General features: G+C 31.2%; 3 protein-coding genes across 3 annotated transcripts in view; 1 reads left to right on the top strand and 2 right to left on the bottom strand.

The window, feature by feature from the left end:
* LOC133850666 (uncharacterized) overlaps positions 1-17,553 on the top strand; it is an 84,185-nt gene that overhangs the window by 42,413 nt on the left and 24,219 nt on the right. The window lies entirely within an intron of this gene.
* On the bottom strand, positions 3,915-4,497 carry LOC133847747 (uncharacterized). Its single transcript, XM_062282946.1, has 2 exons — positions 4,120-4,497; positions 3,915-4,064 (listed from the first exon to the last, which is right to left on the bottom strand). The coding sequence occupies exons 1-2, from the start codon at positions 4,495-4,497 to the stop codon at positions 3,915-3,917; spliced, it is 528 nt and encodes a 175-aa protein (XP_062138930.1).
* LOC133847740 (uncharacterized) lies at positions 7,340-7,922 on the bottom strand. The gene is made up of 2 exons (XM_062282937.1): positions 7,545-7,922; positions 7,340-7,489 (listed from the first exon to the last, which is right to left on the bottom strand). Exons 1-2 carry the CDS (start codon positions 7,920-7,922, stop codon positions 7,340-7,342), a joined length of 528 nt encoding a protein of 175 aa, XP_062138921.1.

The raw sequence follows: 17,553 nt of genomic DNA, 5'->3' as shown, positions 1-17,553 counted from the left end.
TTGAAATAATATAGTTCATTCTAGAAAAAAAAAATTGGTATTATAAATATAAATAGTTGCTAATAAACTTACTTTTAATAATGGGCAGTCCAAGGGATAATTGGAAATAGCGCGTATTCCATGAACAATACCCTTCATGACAAAGTCTTCTTTATACAGAAACTGCAATCCCTTACAGTAGTCTAAGTCAAGAGTGATATAGTTAATATACTTTTCAGTATATTTTAGTCCCAAACTAAAAGTCCCTGTTAATTTAAGCACATCTTCAGAGAACTTGAAATCGGCGTATATCGCAGAAATGTTATTTGAAGTCCGATTTATCTTATAGGTAAAATCCATAAGTTCTGGAGACTTATTATCAATATTCATCTTAGTAAACTCCAACAGAAATCTCTTGTTCTGACAAAAAGAGCTTATATTAGTATGTAGTTATGGTATAAATACTTTTTCCAAAAATAGTTAAATCATTTAACTGCTGTTTGTAGTTATCAATAAGACTGTAACATACCTTCGCTCCCTGTGTAACTAAAATACAATTAAATATGCAAACAACCGCGATTTGTGTGTTCATGTTTAAATTCCGCAACAAACTGATTCAAAACACATAATAATCGTTAGTATAATAGTAATAAAGTACTTTTTAGTTCAACAGCAATCTATATTAAGACAATTTTACAATTATCAACAAATAATTTTAAAAGTTAATTTCCAAACCCATTAATATTTCTATAGCTGAAACATTAGATTATCAAAAATCTGGTAACTGCGCTGATGTTCGATTTTTGCTTCGAGGCTTAATCTTTGTCAAATCTTAAGCACAGTTATTTTGCTCTTTTTTGTTCAGCAGGGCGAATCATGATTCTTTTACCACTGTATTTTACTATTAGTGTTACCTATTGGAGCTGCGTAATGGGTTATCGTCAAACACATTTGATTAATTTTAAATTTGTAGTTCTCTTCAGAAGCTGAATTATGAAATCCTTGGTTATTCTTATTTATCATCGGCTTCTTCAGAGATATTTGATCATTGAAGTTTAATCAGAAGTATCATATGGTCGCATAATTTCTTTCCTACGTTTTTCACATATTTCATTCGCCATCCCGGACGTTAATTTTGGAATTGTAAAATTGCTTTAATTTTTCAAACACTACAGTCCCCATTGGCCTCAGTGAATATTATATTCGGTACAGTTCGGCCTTATCTGTCACCCGGCTTACCAAACTTTAAATGATGCATTGTATTGGAACTTGTAGTCTATATTATGCAAAATTTTATAATTGCTAATACGTAAGTCATTTTATCTATCCACGTATATTCATATTTATTATTTTTTGTTTTAGAGACTTTTCAATATAATTTAGAATAGTATAGCTACTTTTTTATAGTAGGAGTTCTCAAGCAAATTTTATGAATTGAAGAGTTTACAACATTATCTATGTATGAACATCTAATATGTAGTTCCCATATTTATTTGCATTATGTGATAATTGTTTTGAATGATTCGCATAATTTTGACACCAAACGTGGTTTTAATTCTATAGTTTGTTGAAAGGGAATTTAATTCTATTATCTTACTTTCTCCGAATCTTGCCTACAACATTAACCTTTAGAATAAGACGGTTATTGTAAATATATGTTGCATTTGCCGCAAATGTTAACGGTGGAAAATAGCTTGGTATGAGGTTCGTGTTGATTGTGAACCCATTTATGTAATACATTATATTCTGCAAATATGAAAACACTTTTATAAAATTTTATATGAATAATAATTAAAAACACTACCTTTTTTATCGGGCATTCCAGAGGGTAATTAGAAACGGAACGTATCTCTTTAGCTATCATCTGTATTACATATTGGGTATGTGGGCTTTGCATTGCGTCACAGTAGTCAATGTCAATAGTGATATAATTAATGAACTTGTCAGTGTATTTCATACTTATACTGAAAGTACCAGTTAATTGTTTGACGTCTTCGGTAACTGTGAAGTTACAATAGACAGCAGACTTATTCGATTTTTGATTTATTTGGTACTGAATGTTAACCAACTCTGGAAGAAGATTTTCAGCCTCTATCTTTACAAATTCTGCTATTACTTTACGCTATCAATAAATAGAACGATTAATAATTAACAATTGATTGTATTTTATACAGATTTCAATTCAAAGATTCATTATATTAAACAGAACTTACGTTTAATCCCTGAGTAAACGAAATAGAGCTGTAGAGAAGCAGAAGCGGCAAAACAAACAAAGTTGCAACGTACATATTAAGCGCCTTTAATAAACTATTTTGTTATTTAAGCATAATAAAGATATTTTTTTAATGCAGATTAACGAATACTATTATTTTGTCATTTAAAACACCAATTGATAACAAACACGAAATTAAACAGATCAGGCATTAATTTATAAATAGTATAGGTAGTCAAAACGATTTTTAATTTGAATAGCGAAATTAAAAGCTTAAAAACTCATTTTTAAATGGAGTTCTCTTCATACCCGCTACCTATAGGGTAAAAGAGTATTTTAACTTTGTGTAGGTATAATTTATTATTCTTACAAAAATCGTATCTGTTCTCAACCAAATTTTCAATTTATATGCACTGTAGTTATTATAGTAAATACCAATAATCTGGGCTCTAGCTTCAACTATTGTTCTTCTATTTTTTTTTGGGGCCTGACAAATATTTGAAACATACTTGTACATGCAAAAGTAACAAGTGCTGTTGAAATTATATCCTTATCTCTTATATCCAGTGTTTCATACGGACACACGGACAGACAGATCTTCGGACAGACCTACTACATATATCGTTTCGACTGTTGATGCTGATCAATAATATATACGAGTACATATACTTTTTGGTGTCGGAGATGTCTTCTTCTCTCGGTTACATACATACATTCCTGCAGACAGAAACCTATAATGCCCCTCTACCGTATGGGTAAAGTATATAATAATTTTATATGGTAAACAACGGCGTCTGCTTTCGGGTCTTAGTTGCTGTGGTTGACAATCTGATGTATTTTGTATATTATATGAAAAGTATTGGTATTAATTTGTAGCGTGTCGATTGTAGCTTGTAATAAAATATTCTGAGGAATTTAGCGATAAATGTCTTAATAATGTTTCATTCATTCAATGAACTATTATTATACATATATGAATATGTATGTACATATTATACATATTATATTTATATTATATTTCTGATACATTGTTTCTGATCTCTATATATAATATAATACATATGTTGTCCATACTTAGTTCTTAATGAATATCAAATGCTCAATAATTAACTATTTAAGAAAATTGGCAACCGTTTAGAGAGAGGATCTAAATATATCAACTCTTTCAATGGTATTCATCAAAAAGCAAATAGCAAAATAATAATAATATAATATTAAAACTCTTATAACCGATCATTAAATTTAACAATTCTTCTACTATGTATTTTGGGTTTGCATGTCCTACCACAAATTCAGCATTTCTAAATGAGTAATTTAAAAGTGCGTTTAAAATGAACGGTAGTAATTTAAGTTTAATAAAAAATTACAGTACAATTTCGAAATCAAAACTACTCGCTTATTGAAGAAAATAGTTGCATTTGTTATAAATGATAAATTAGGCATATAAAAAGGAATTTTTTTCGGGTCCATTGTAAAACCATTCACAAAATATCTGCAAATTCTGCAAAGGAAAATGCGAAAATTTAAATATAACATACTCAATAAATTAAATTTGTTTTCTTACCTTTTTGAAAGGACAGTTATGGGAAAAATTAGACACACTTCGAAATCTGATGAATTCCTAACTAAAGTAATATTTTGCAGTAATCATTGTTAAGCCAAAAACTCTAATGGAATGCAAATTAAACATTTTAATTAATATTATTATTAAATGTACAAAGTCTTAGTACACAATTCTTCCACGCGTCACTACACGAAAAACCTTTTTCTTATATATTATACATTCTGTTATAGTCAGAAAACTTCCTTCGGGTACAAAGTTGGGAAAATCCTCTTCGTCCAAATACCAGTTTTTAAGAGTGTAATTATGATGCTAGAGTAATAAATAAGAAGTCTTAGTAAACTGATGATCAATTCCAAATACTCACAGCTCTCAAGGGGCATTTAAATGATCCATCCGTATGTTTTTTAAAGCTCTTAGAGAATATAGCGAATAGATTATTTTTATAAATCATCGTTAAGAATGGGCAAGCATCCATTGTTAGATTGTACAGCCTTCGCCTTTCATTATTGACTTTCCAGAAGTCCAATACTGTATTCACATCAATTTTATCAACATTTCTTTTTAATATAAAATAAGCATTAATTACGCTGCGATTGTTTATTTGAACTAGTGTTGAGCTGATCTCATCTATGAGATCAGGTGACCAATATTTAATGTCGACTACATCTAATATTAAATGAAATCGTCGTTTCTCTGACGAAACGATGATAAGGAAAAACAGCAACCGATACCAAACTGCCATGAAGAGACCTGAACTTCAACTACATTACCTGAAATTGGAAATCATATTTCAAATAAATTCTTTTAAATTGCTTCATTTATGTATATATCATAAATACATACAATTGAATATGATTATTTATAGATATTAGTTATTGAATTTCTAAATAATGCCTCAATTATGTGTATTTCAATCGCGCGTTATCTGACCATAATATTTTCCGCTAGCTGCTTTTTTGTTGTCCATTGAAATTTCGAATATTCCCTTAAATTTGCACTCGGGCACATAATTGGGAAATCATTTTAATTCGAATATTCAATTTTTAAGCGTATAATTGTAGTTTTGAAGAAGGCAACAAATGAAATTTACATTGAATAGATATTTTTATATAGCACTCACCGGCTTTATAGCACAGAAAATATCTGATGAGAGGTGACTCTTAACCGTTTTAAAATACATACAATACTTGTGAGTGCCTTCCAGGAACTTACAACCATCGAATCGAGATTTAAAAAGTCGCACAGTTTGATTATTCAACTTGACGAGATCCATAATCCATTGTGCTTTAAATTGATTAACAAGGCGAGAAAACCTTAACACACCATGGACAAGGCTGCGATTATTCATTCGAGTTACATGTCCGTTGAATTCATCAATCACCGCTGGATTATTGATTTTCAAAACAAATTTCTCGATCATAAATTTTAAACTCTCCTCCGAGCTAACGCTCGCAATAGGAAGTAGGAGCCACAGATAAATAAAACTTGTCATGGCCAATAGTCAACCTCTAATGGTTGTGTGTTTATAGAAAATGACAATCTGCATATTATAATCCATTATTTGATATTAAATTTTATGGATGAAATTATTGATCGATAAGTACATCCAAATTTTTACTATTTTTTTACCATACAGAGGAAAAAATAATATTATTTGTTAATTTTATGAAGCTTTTTGTTTACAAATTACACTTAAACGACTTTTAGAAGTCGTTTGCAGAAACTGCAAAACAAGTTGAAACTTGCATCTTAAGCTCTGATAATAAACTATTTTGTAATTTACCTAATAAGTTTAATAGTAATAATGGCATTGGTTTATATCTAGTATAGGCTCTATATTGATTTTTATATTGAATAGCGAAATCAATACTTTAAAAACTAAAATGTAGTTTTTAATAGCTTCATTACATGTAATGGTTCACAAAAGTGGATAGCAGAATATATTCTGTATATACTATTATATAAGAAATACATATATATTGCCCATACAACTTTTAATCAATATTCGCCAATTCGATTACGGCCTCCAAGATTTAATATACTTACAACCTATCAAACAGAGAACATAAGTTTAAATTTTACTTTATTCAATTGATACTCAAATAATAGTTCAAAATATTACCTACATACATATGTACGTATGTATGGCTGGTATGAATCTCATATGGCCGATCATAAATTTTCATATGCCTAGAAGAGACGAACATGCTTTCAAAACTATTCCAAACGCCACGAAACGAAATATCTCGCCAATTAAGGTTTTCGCAAATCAATTTTAAGATTAAAAATACTAATTCTATGTTTTCCTGTTTTTCGTCCGAATACGTACACAAAAACTATTAAGGATAGAGATATTCAAAAGTGAATTTAGTATTTTAATTTCAAAGGTAAATTACATTACAATTTCTAAAGTACATTTAATAATTACATTAAGCTCTACTGCTAGAAATTTGCAGTAACCATCTGTTAAATTACTTTTACTTGTGCACAGTGAACCTCAAATATAAGTTTTCTTTTTAAACCGATAAATTCCTCACTTTTTCACTATTCGACCAAAACAAGTCACGTAGAAAACTGCTCGTCTATTGTAGAAAATAGTCGCATTCGTTATAAATGATAAATTAGGCATATAAACAGGAACTATTTTAGGGTCCATTGTAAAGCCATTCACAAAATAAGTTTTATTCTGCAAAGACGATGGTCATTGAAAACTCTCCACAAACTATATTGAACACGTTTTTTTTTTCCTACCTTCTTGAATGGACAATTTTGTGGAAAATTAGACACACTCCGCAGTCCGACAGCAACTACTTGAAGCAAGGTTTGACTGTATGCAGTATGCAAGGCAGCGCAATAGTCCAACTCAACTGCAGTATAGTTGATAAAATTCTTATTGTATTCAACACCCACAAGGTAGTTTCCCTTTATATTATTTACATCTTCCCAGAATTTGAATTCTCCATATAATGCAGAGATATTTCTCGATGTCCTGTTAATATGACATTTGATTTGTAATATTTCAGGCCATTGATTTACACACTCGAATTTAGAAAACTCTGTAGTAAGTTGTCGCTAGTAAGACATAAATGTTTAATTGGTTAATTGGTGTGTAATAATAATTCATTTGCATTTAACTTACCTTCCTTGCTGGCGATATCAAAAAGATATTGAACATCACAGCTATAGAAATAATTGTCATAATTCTGGAAACCATTTTTAACATATGCCACAAACTAATCCTTCAAATTAGGCGATAATTAATCTTTTTATTGAGGCTGCAAAATATTTAAAGCTAAGATGATGTCAATCATCTATTTTTCAATAATTAAATGCATTTTATTAAAGATTTTATGACCAACCACGTATAGTTCGAATTCCTAACTAAAGTAATATTTTGGAGTATATTCATTCCGATAAAAGAATTCAGTCATTGTTAATGATAGATAAACGGAATTGATTAAAACAAAAGTCAAGCGGAACTAATAACCTTTATCTCCTAAATTCTCACAGCATTGTTAAGCCAAAACTCAAATGGAATGCAAATTAAACATTTTAATTGATATTGTTATTGAAAGTACAAAGTCTTAGTACACAATTCTTCCACGCGTCACTATACGCAAAATCTTTTTCTTATGCATTATATATTCTGTCATAGTCAGAAAACTTCCTTCAGGAGCAAAGTTGGGAAAATCCTCTTCGTCCAAATACCAGTTTTTAAGAGTGTAATTATGATGCTAGAGTAATAAATAAGAAGTCTTAGTAAACTGATGATCAATTCCAAATACTCACAGCTCTCAAGGGGCATTTTAATGATCCATCCGTATGTTTTTTAAAGCTCTTAGAGAATATAGCGAATAGATTATTTTTATGAATCATTGTTAAAAATCGACAAGCATCCATTGTTAGATTGTACAGCCTTCGCCTTTCATTATTGACGTTCCAGAAGTCCAATACTGTATTCACATCAAGTTTATCAACATTTCTTTTTAATATCAAATAAGCATTAATAATGCTGCGATTATTTATTTGAACCAGCGTTGAGTTGATCTCATCTATGAGATCAGGTGCCCAAGATTTAATGTCGACTACATCGAATATTAAATGAAATCGTCGTTTCTCTGACGAAACGATGATAAGTAAAAATAACAACCGATACCAAACAGCCATGAAGAGACCTGAACTTCAACTAAATTGCTCGAAATTGGAAATCATATTTCAAATAAATTATTCTTCGAAATTGCGATATTTATGCAGATATCATAAATACATACAATTGAATATGATTATTTATTAGTTATTGAAATTCTAAATAATGCCTCAATTATGTGTATTTTAATCGCGCGTTATCTGACCATAATATTTTCCGCTAGCTGCTTTTTTGTTGTCCGTCGAAATTTCGAATATTCCCTTAAACTTGCATTCGGGCACATAATTGGGAAATGATTTTAATTCGAAAATCCAGTTTTTAAGCGTATAATTGTAGTTCTGAAGAAGGTAACAAATTAAATTTACATTGAATAGATATTTTTATATAGCACTCACCGGCTTTATAGGGCAGAAAATATTCGATGAGAGGTGACTCTTAACCGTTTTTAAAAATACATTAAGCAATAGACTCTTGTGAGTGCCTTCCAGGAACTTACAACCATCGAATCGAGCATTAAAAAGTCGCACAGTTTGATTATTCAACTTGACGAGATCCATAATCCATTGTGCTTTAAATTGATTAACAAGGCGAGAAAGCCTTAACACACCATGGACAAGGCTGCGATTATTCATTCGAGTTATATGTCCGTTGAATTCATCAATCACCGCTGGATTATTGATTTTCAAAACAAATTTCTCGATCATAAATTTTAAACTCTCCTCCGAGCTAACGCTCGCAATAGGAATTAGGAGCCACAGATAAATAAAACTTGTCATGGCCAATAGTCAACCTCTAATGGTTGTATGTTTATAGAAAATTATAATGTGCATATTATAATCCATTATTTGATATTAAATTGTATGGATGAAATTATTGATCGATAAGTACATCCAAATATTGAAAAAATTTTGACCTTTGCTCATTGCAATTTCTCCATACGGAGTAAAAAAGCAATATTATTTTGTTAACTTCATAAAGCTTTTTATTTATACACTACACTGAAAACACTTTTTGTTTTTAAAGCGACTTTGGAATTAATATAAAACGTAGTATAAAACAATAATCGAGACTCGGGCACATAATTTGGAAAATCACTTTCGCTCAAATGCCAATTTGTAATCGAATAATTAAATTGCTGCAATTGAATAGGTAAAACAGAAGTGACATATTTTCATAGAAAGAACTGTTGTCTGACTTACCGATATTATAGGACACTTCAAGCTTCCATGAATTGTACTCGCAAGACTCTTTGCGAACATTCGAAGAAGTCGTGTTTTATGAATGCTCGCGAAAAATTGGCAACCATCCATGTTAATATGAAACAAACGCATAGTTTGATTATTTGGCTTCAACATTTCAAAACTGGCATCTAATATAATCTTCTCAATGTTTCGTCGTAATATCATATTGCAATTGAGACAGCTGCGATTACTTATTGTCGATAATTGGCAACTAAAAACATCAATGTAATCCGGGGCCGAATGCTTATAAATAAAGTCTTCGTAATCGAATTAAAAGTCTCGTTTCTCTTTTTTTTTGTATGCACCGAAAATGCGATACACAAGCAAAGACACCACCTGAACCATCTAGCCATAGTTCGTTATTGAAATACCTTAAAATACTCGCTACAAATGGTAAATCTATTGATAGATAATAATGTATAATGAGTTTTTGATGAACCAATATGTTCGAAATCTAATGATGCACTTTTGAATGGTTACTAATTATACACTGTTTGACACTATATAGAAATATTAAATATAAAATACAATTTTCACACTCTTTAAAACAAAAAGTCTTGATATTCTAGGGAAATCTATTGTAAACATTTCCACACTGATAAAAAAAAAATAAAATCTTATACTTTTAATACCTCAAATAAAATGATACGAATATTAATTATTATTAATATTAATTTATTTATATTATTTATGAAAAAACTGTATTAGAATTTGTATATGTTTTAACGTTTGGTATTTTTGTTTTTTAGTTTTAATAATTTGGTCTTATTATTTATTTACATGTTAATTATTATACAAAATAATATAATAACTAAAAGAAGGAAGCGCTAGATACTAAGGCCATCGACTCAATTTTGTCTTAAAGTGTTCTGTTTTAAGAACAAAATTCTTTTACGATTTAAGAAACTGGTGCTTTTTCAATGCAGAAAAAATAAAATTTTATTAATATTTTCATTTTTTTTAATTATTTATATTGGTTGTAACTTGACTAAAATACTTTGTGTTAATTGCGTTTAACTCCTCCATTGAATAAGAGGCGAATAATCACTTTTTTGTTCGAAAGAAAATCCCAAACTCCTTGAAATTTACACTCAGGCACATAAATCGAAAAATCATTCTCATCTAAATACATTCCTTGAACCGTATAGTTGATTTTCTATTCAAAACAAAAAGGAAACAATTATAATACGCAAAATCTTGATACCCTTACTCACCGGATAAAATGGACATCTCAATACATTAGCTGAATGCCTTCTGAATGTCTTTAATATTATGTCGTACAATGAATTTCTAGTTCCCTTATTCAGAATGCTGCATCCGTCTACATCTACATTGAAAAGGCGTAACTTTTGATTATGAGCTTTAATCAAATCAATAGAAGCTTTTATGGCGAACTTTGACACAATTCGTCGCAATGTGAAGCCGCCGCTGATATAAGTGCGATTTTTGAGTTGAACAAGTTCACCGAATACATTTTCAAATACGTTTTGATCAGAGTTTTGAAATGTTACATTTTCTAAATACATTTGGAAGTTGCGTTCAGAGTGCACGACAACTATAAGTAACAAGAGTGAAAGATAAACCGAACCGTTCATGATAAGTACCGAAGTTGAATTGAATTGTGACATAATTCATGAAAAAGTCATTAAAAATGCAATAAAGCTCACAACCGTATACTTATTATAAAACTAATCTAATTTTTACGAGTGCCACATTTATTAAAGTTCAATCAAAACAATATTTTTGAATGCAATTAGTGTGAGAAACAACATACATATATAAGGTACATTAACTTTCTATTAATTAGTTTATTACAATTACTTGTTGTGAACGATACTACCCAAGAAATTCATGATCAGAGCCATCTTATTGTTGGTAAAAAACTTGGTATTACCTTTAAGTTGACACTCAGGTATATAACTTGGAAAATCACTTTCGTCCATATGCCAGTGGTGAACTGAATAATTAAAGTGCTGAAAATTGAGAGATTAATCTTATTACAAAAATCAAAATCCAATTACTCAAGTGACTTGCCGATTTCAATGGGCATTTAAAGTTGACATTTGAAACTTTCATGAGTCTTTTGGCCAATATGTTTACCAATGGATTCTTGTGCACAGTTGACAAAAATTGACAGGCATCCATGCGTACTTTATATAGATGCATCAACTGATGGTTTCGCCTTAACATATCCAGTTGTGTTTCCAAATCGAAATTCTCAACAGTACGTAAAAGCATAAAATGACAGTCTAGAAAACTACGATTTTGCAACTGCGATACTATGCAATTGGAGTCTTTAAATAATTCCTTATTAGTTGACTTGAACTCAAATTTGTCGATAACAAATCGAAAATTACGTTATTTTATCTTTCCTGCGATTCCCAAGGGAATACACAGCCAAAGACAAAAGAATAATAATCTAGTCATGGCGACAACAGAGCTCTAAATAAGCTTAATGAGCTTCTGATGACTAACTGATGAAATTTCAAATTTACTAAAATCAAATTTCACAACAAAACGCATGTCATACAAATTAGATACTATTTCGAATGATTGAAATTGAATAACAGTAATTATTTCGAAGTTTATGGCAAATTAGGATACTTATTCTTCTTTTCCAATTCAAAATCGATATATGATGCTAATAATTACAACTAAATACTGGGTATACTCTTTTAACAATCAAATATTGTTAATTGAGAATACAAGTTCACTTATCAAAATATTAATAAATTAACGGCTTTCGAAGAAAATTACTGTAAAGTAAAAATGAAATAAATATTAACATGAATCATTATACATATTTTCAATATGGTAAACGATAGAAATCCAAAGAGTGTGTACAACGAGAACTTTCCGATATAATCCAAGAAACTAACATACATATCCTCTTTACTATTCTATGATGCGTAGCCAAGGCTGCGGGTCAAGTATGCAAAAAATAACAAAGTTATTAAATTGACTCAATAGAAAATGTTAAACTTTTCATTATCATTATTTAGTTATCATTTTTTATTAAAGTAATTTAGTATTATAAATTAAAACTTTATTTTTTACGTACAACTTTTGCCAAAACATTTGAGATTAAAACTAATTGATTATTCGTAAAGAATTTGCTTATGGACCTTAATTGACAGTCGGGCAAATAACTTGGCAAATCTCCTTCCTTCAGTTGCCAGTTACTAAATGAATAGTTAAAGTGCTGAAGTAAAAAAAGTTGGTCTTTCATTTAATATATTTCTATTTATCTATTTTACAAATATCTTACCGCTTTTAACGGGCACTTTATATTGGAATCTATTACCCGAGTAAAAGTGCTTGTCAATATATTTAGCAAAGGATTCTTGTGTGCTAATGTCCAAAATTCACATACCTCTAGCTGGGTATTGAAGAGACGAAGATTCTGAGTGTTTGGTCTCATCATATCTAAATAAACCTCCATTTTTATATTTTTAACATTTCGTTGAAGAATTAAATTACAATCGACGACGCTGTTATTGTGTCTTTGTGTCAACACACAGTTTATATCATTAACGTATTCCTTCGCTATGCGTTTAAGAGTAATTTTTTCGATAATAACCCAATAATTGCGTACATCGGATTTTCCATCCACATCCAGGGCGACTAATCCTAAAAAAGTGCACAACCAGAACCAACCTGACATGCCGATAGATGAGCTTTGAAAATTCTTATACCATTGAAACTTTAGTGCTTTAGCTAATAACAAAAGTTAATGACTTCTACTAATGAGTTAAATTTAGCAGTAAAACTATCTGATTGAAATGGATATTCAATGATTATTGAATAATCAAATATAGATTTTGCATGTATATTTTTCCAATTAAGAATTTGTTTCCGTATAAATGGAATTAATGGCATATTTTACAATTGTTTCTAAAAATATCAAATATATATAGTACATATTGTTTAGAAATATCAATAATTAACTACAATGACATAATTATTTTTATTCAACAAAATATAGTAATTACCTTTGGTACGAAAACTTTGTTGCCGAAATGTCGCTTTATTTAAGAACTATATATTCCTAGTTCAAGATGAGATGGAATATGTAGATATTACTATCGTATTATATTATGAAGTTAAATAAATAAATAAATCACTAATATGAAATTCACAATAAGAAATTCAAATTTGTATTTTTTGTAAAATCTGATAAATTATAAAAATGTTTTTACTTTTAGTTGACAAGTCAAGACAATTAAATTAAAAATAAAAGTACATTTTCCGCATTTTAAAAGGTCTCATTGTCTTAAGCTTAATCCTTCTTTTTAGCAGCTGTAGCTTTGTTATGCACAGGACCTAATTCTCCATTGAAAATCATATTCGCAATGCGTTTGGTCTTGTGACTAAACTCTAACTTCATGAAGAAACGACATTCAGGTATGAATTCTGGTAGATAACTGTCATCCACATATGCTCCATATAGCGAATAATTAAAGTTCTAAGATAGAACGAAAAAATGGGTTAAAATCAGAGGAAGCTACTCATGGAATACTCACCGCTCTTAGGGGGACACTTTGGTTTCTCATTTATAAATGACATGTAATTGTGGTGAAGCTGTCGAACAAACTTGCTGCGATAATGGTTGCCAAAAAAAGAGCAGACATCCATTTTCTTTTCGAAAAGACGCATACGTTGATTTTTTTGACGTTGGATATCCATAGTAGTCAATAACTGAATATCATCAAATGGTCGACTAAATATTAAGTGGCCATAGAGATAGCTCCGATTGCCAACTTGCTCAACAAAGGAACCCTCCGAGGTGATTAGCTCGTGGTCCTCCGTTCGAAAATCAAAACGATTAACACGAATCAAATACTCAGAGTAAACAGAGCTGATGATGAGCAAAAAAGCACAACAGTGCCGTAGCAGATCCATTCTGTAATTCTAGTTTGCAACGTCTAAATGTTTTGAGTTAGGTTCCCGAAAAATTTGCCAGTCAAACACGAAATTGTTTTATTTGTGGCGCAATTTATGGCGCATGATTTTACCCAGCTAATCGATTTATAAATGATAATCTCAAACAATGACACAATTCCAATAATCCAATTATTGAACAAACGTGACGCTGCATTATTATAAATAAAATTACATAAAAATATATTATATAAAATCTAATTATAAACAAGTAGATAAGCTAAAGTCGAGTGAGCTCGACAATAAGATGTCAGCTTCCCATTTTGAATATAAGCAAAACAGTACCGTATTATTCTTAAAATTTTAAAATATACCAAATAATATACGGCAAACGACTAACATATATATTATATATCTCTAAAGTACTAGATCCCAAATATACCAAATACCAAATTGTCAGCCGAAACAGACCCGATTGCAGTAGGCATAATTTGCCATACAGAGGTACTTCTTAAAATACTCACAATCAAGTTCAGGACTCCATAATATAGTTATTATTGTCTATACCGAAATTCGTGACTTTTGCTTCAAAATTAGCTTATTGTTCGATTTATAAATATGTGTATCTCAATCTCTTATAGGCCATGGCTATTTTGTCTTAGCTGTTGATAGTGATTAAGAATATATATACTTTATGCCTTCTTCTGCCTGTCACATACATTTCCTACAGACACAAAGTTATAATATCCTTCTACTCTAAAGGTAGCGGGTAAAAAAAAAGAATAAATAAAGCTAAATTTTTGTGTGAATTTTAGAAACTCAACATCTCTTAATGTCGATGAAATTGTAAAGCTGTTATCATCAAGTCTGCTGTAGAAAATTTCTTCTACTGTGGTCAATAAACTCTCCACTGCTCATTCTATTCATTAATTAAACACATACATTTCTTGAAGTGATGATTTCAAAAATTGGATCATAAACAAATTTTGAATAAGTTGAAGCAAATATATTTGCTTTGACACCACTGTACTCCTTAATGCATGCAGCAAAATGAAAATGTTTCGTATATGAAAGATTGAGTCAAGAAAGCGTCTAAGTACATATGAAAAAGTGCAAAAAAAGAGGGAAAAATAAATGGAAACTCTCTAAAAAAAAGAAGGAAAACGGAACCCAAAGGATGTCAACAGAAATGTTAATAACACCAACGTTGGGGCGTTAGCGTCGGTGATGGCGATGGCGATGGCAATGACGATGACGTTGGTGTTGGTGTTGGTGTTGGCGCTTGCGTTGGCGTTAGTGCTTTGTGCTCCCGTCTATTTTACGCCAAGTGCTGCACTGCGTCTTCTCGCCCGTAACCCGGACACCACAGTCAACACAGTCAGGGATGAGCCACGGCCGTGCTCTGATGTGCTGTGCTTTATGGCTGCAGCCAAGTGAAGCAAAAAACAGTGGCCGTAAAATAGAGAAAGCAAGCATCAGCAAAGTAAAGGAAAGTAAAGTAAAGTAAAGTAACGCCAGTCGAGTGTAGTTCAAACATCACACCTACTGAGACCAAAGAGAACCCAACGAGGTTCGGGTTAGAGTTAGAGTACAGCTACTGTGGTCCATATTATGTTTGTGTGTATACAACAAGGATTGGCATTGCGATGGCAATTGGGATTGGTTCTGGAATGGGGTTCGGAGCTGTGCATGTAGACATAGTATGTAGTCTTTGTGGATAGCTAAAAACACTTTCAATCACAAATTGTGTGCGAATTTCCATCACACAAACCACGAGAGTTATTGAAAATTGTATATTGAAAATAACTAACAAATATTATGCATCGATTCTATATATTGTAGTTCTTTGTAGTGTTCACCCTTCGTTTTTGCTTAACACCTTTGGTTGATACATTTAATGTCTGGCATTATGTATAATATAATGCCACCTCAATCAATTGCTTCGCCCACATCGCATTAGCTCAAATATCCAATGCAAATTTGAGCAATTTTCATTGATGATTTGACACCGGGTCTAACCCAAGAATAGCAGGTGAAATAATGGATGGGGTCGTGTGGGATATGTGATATTAGATATGGGATATGGGCATAATTAGCCTTACGAGTAGATGCATGCGCGTGTGAGGCTCATTGCATATGCAAATTGCAGCTGATTGGTTTCACATTACGTAATTAATAATTCAATGAGAATGCATGTCAATCAGGTACATGCAAGAAGTCGCACTGAGAGTGTGTGCGTTGTTGAGATTGAGAAATAAAAGTACTTACCACATTCGATACCCTACAACAATCGGGTTTATTGAATTCAATGGAAATTTGAAGGGGTTTGGAAGATTTTGTTGAATATTGTTCATTTATCTTATATATATGTACTTCAATATAAAAAAATGATATTCCATTTTTATAGTAAATGTATATTCAATTAATAAAAACTTGGCTATGATTATTAAAACTTCAAACGCTCTAACAAATGTTCAGTTCTAAGATGCAATGATGGATTTGTTGTGTAATTGGACATTAAATTAATTCATTTCTAAAACCTCGATTCTGCAAGCATTAGCAAACCATTAATAGTATCCGTATTATTAATTTGGAAAAATTCCCTGAATGTGTTATATGTAATTATTTAATTACTACCTGGAACCTTTATGAAAGGATGACACCGTACACTAGTATTTTTTACTGAAAACCAAAATTATTTATTAAATTTAACTTCATATCAGAAATATCCCAAATTGCACATATTCAAAAATTATAACAGAATACTTCCTGAGAACGATAAAAAATTTTGATTTGAATTAATGAAATTTATTTACTATTTAAAATAACATATGTATAGAGATTTTTTTCTTTAGCAATAAATAAAAATATGGATTGTATGCAATATTATATTTATTATGTTATGCACTATGTATTGAATCTGATGCAGGGTATAGCAGATTTGTGTATGCTAATTTAGAGCTAAGCTGTGTGCCACATCGGCTTGGGAGCTCTCTAATTATAGCTAGTTATTCACAGTTGTTGTTGGCTATTGGAGTCGACGCTCTCGTGGATACTACATACAACGGAACCGAACCTATTTGCTCGAATCAATAAATTTTACAGTTGGACGCACAGGTGGCGCTTGGCGTTGACGTTGCATGGGAATAAAGACGGGGGCTGAGGGAGACAGGGAGACAGAGAGAGAGGGTGGGCTAGCTATTGAGGATGGCAATTTGGCAACAGCGGGCTAAATGGGCCTTTTGTTCAATTTTTACGGGTGTGTGTGTAAATGGGTGTTGGCTGTAAACATAAATTCATAAATGTTCGCTGCTCTTTTGAGTGGTCCTTCTGCCCGTCTGCCTCCCTATTCCACCCCCTCTATCAGCACAGAAGCGGCAGCTGCACCTGACTGCAACCCTTTGCCAACAGCTTGTAGCTTGTTTATTTAAGCAAAGCAATTTGGCTTTTATTAGACAACAGCAACAACCAGCGGTAATTGTAGTTGTAAATGTAGATGTAGATGTTGTTGCATTGCAGATGCTTCCAA

The sequence above is a fragment of the Drosophila sulfurigaster genome, chromosome 2L (assembly GCF_023558435.1).
Source record: "Drosophila sulfurigaster albostrigata strain 15112-1811.04 chromosome 2L, ASM2355843v2, whole genome shotgun sequence".
In the NCBI taxonomy this organism is placed as follows: Eukaryota; Metazoa; Arthropoda; class Insecta; order Diptera; family Drosophilidae; genus Drosophila; species Drosophila sulfurigaster.
Note: the sequence above shows the minus strand (reverse complement) of the source record. Positions and strands in the feature narration are given on the sequence as shown.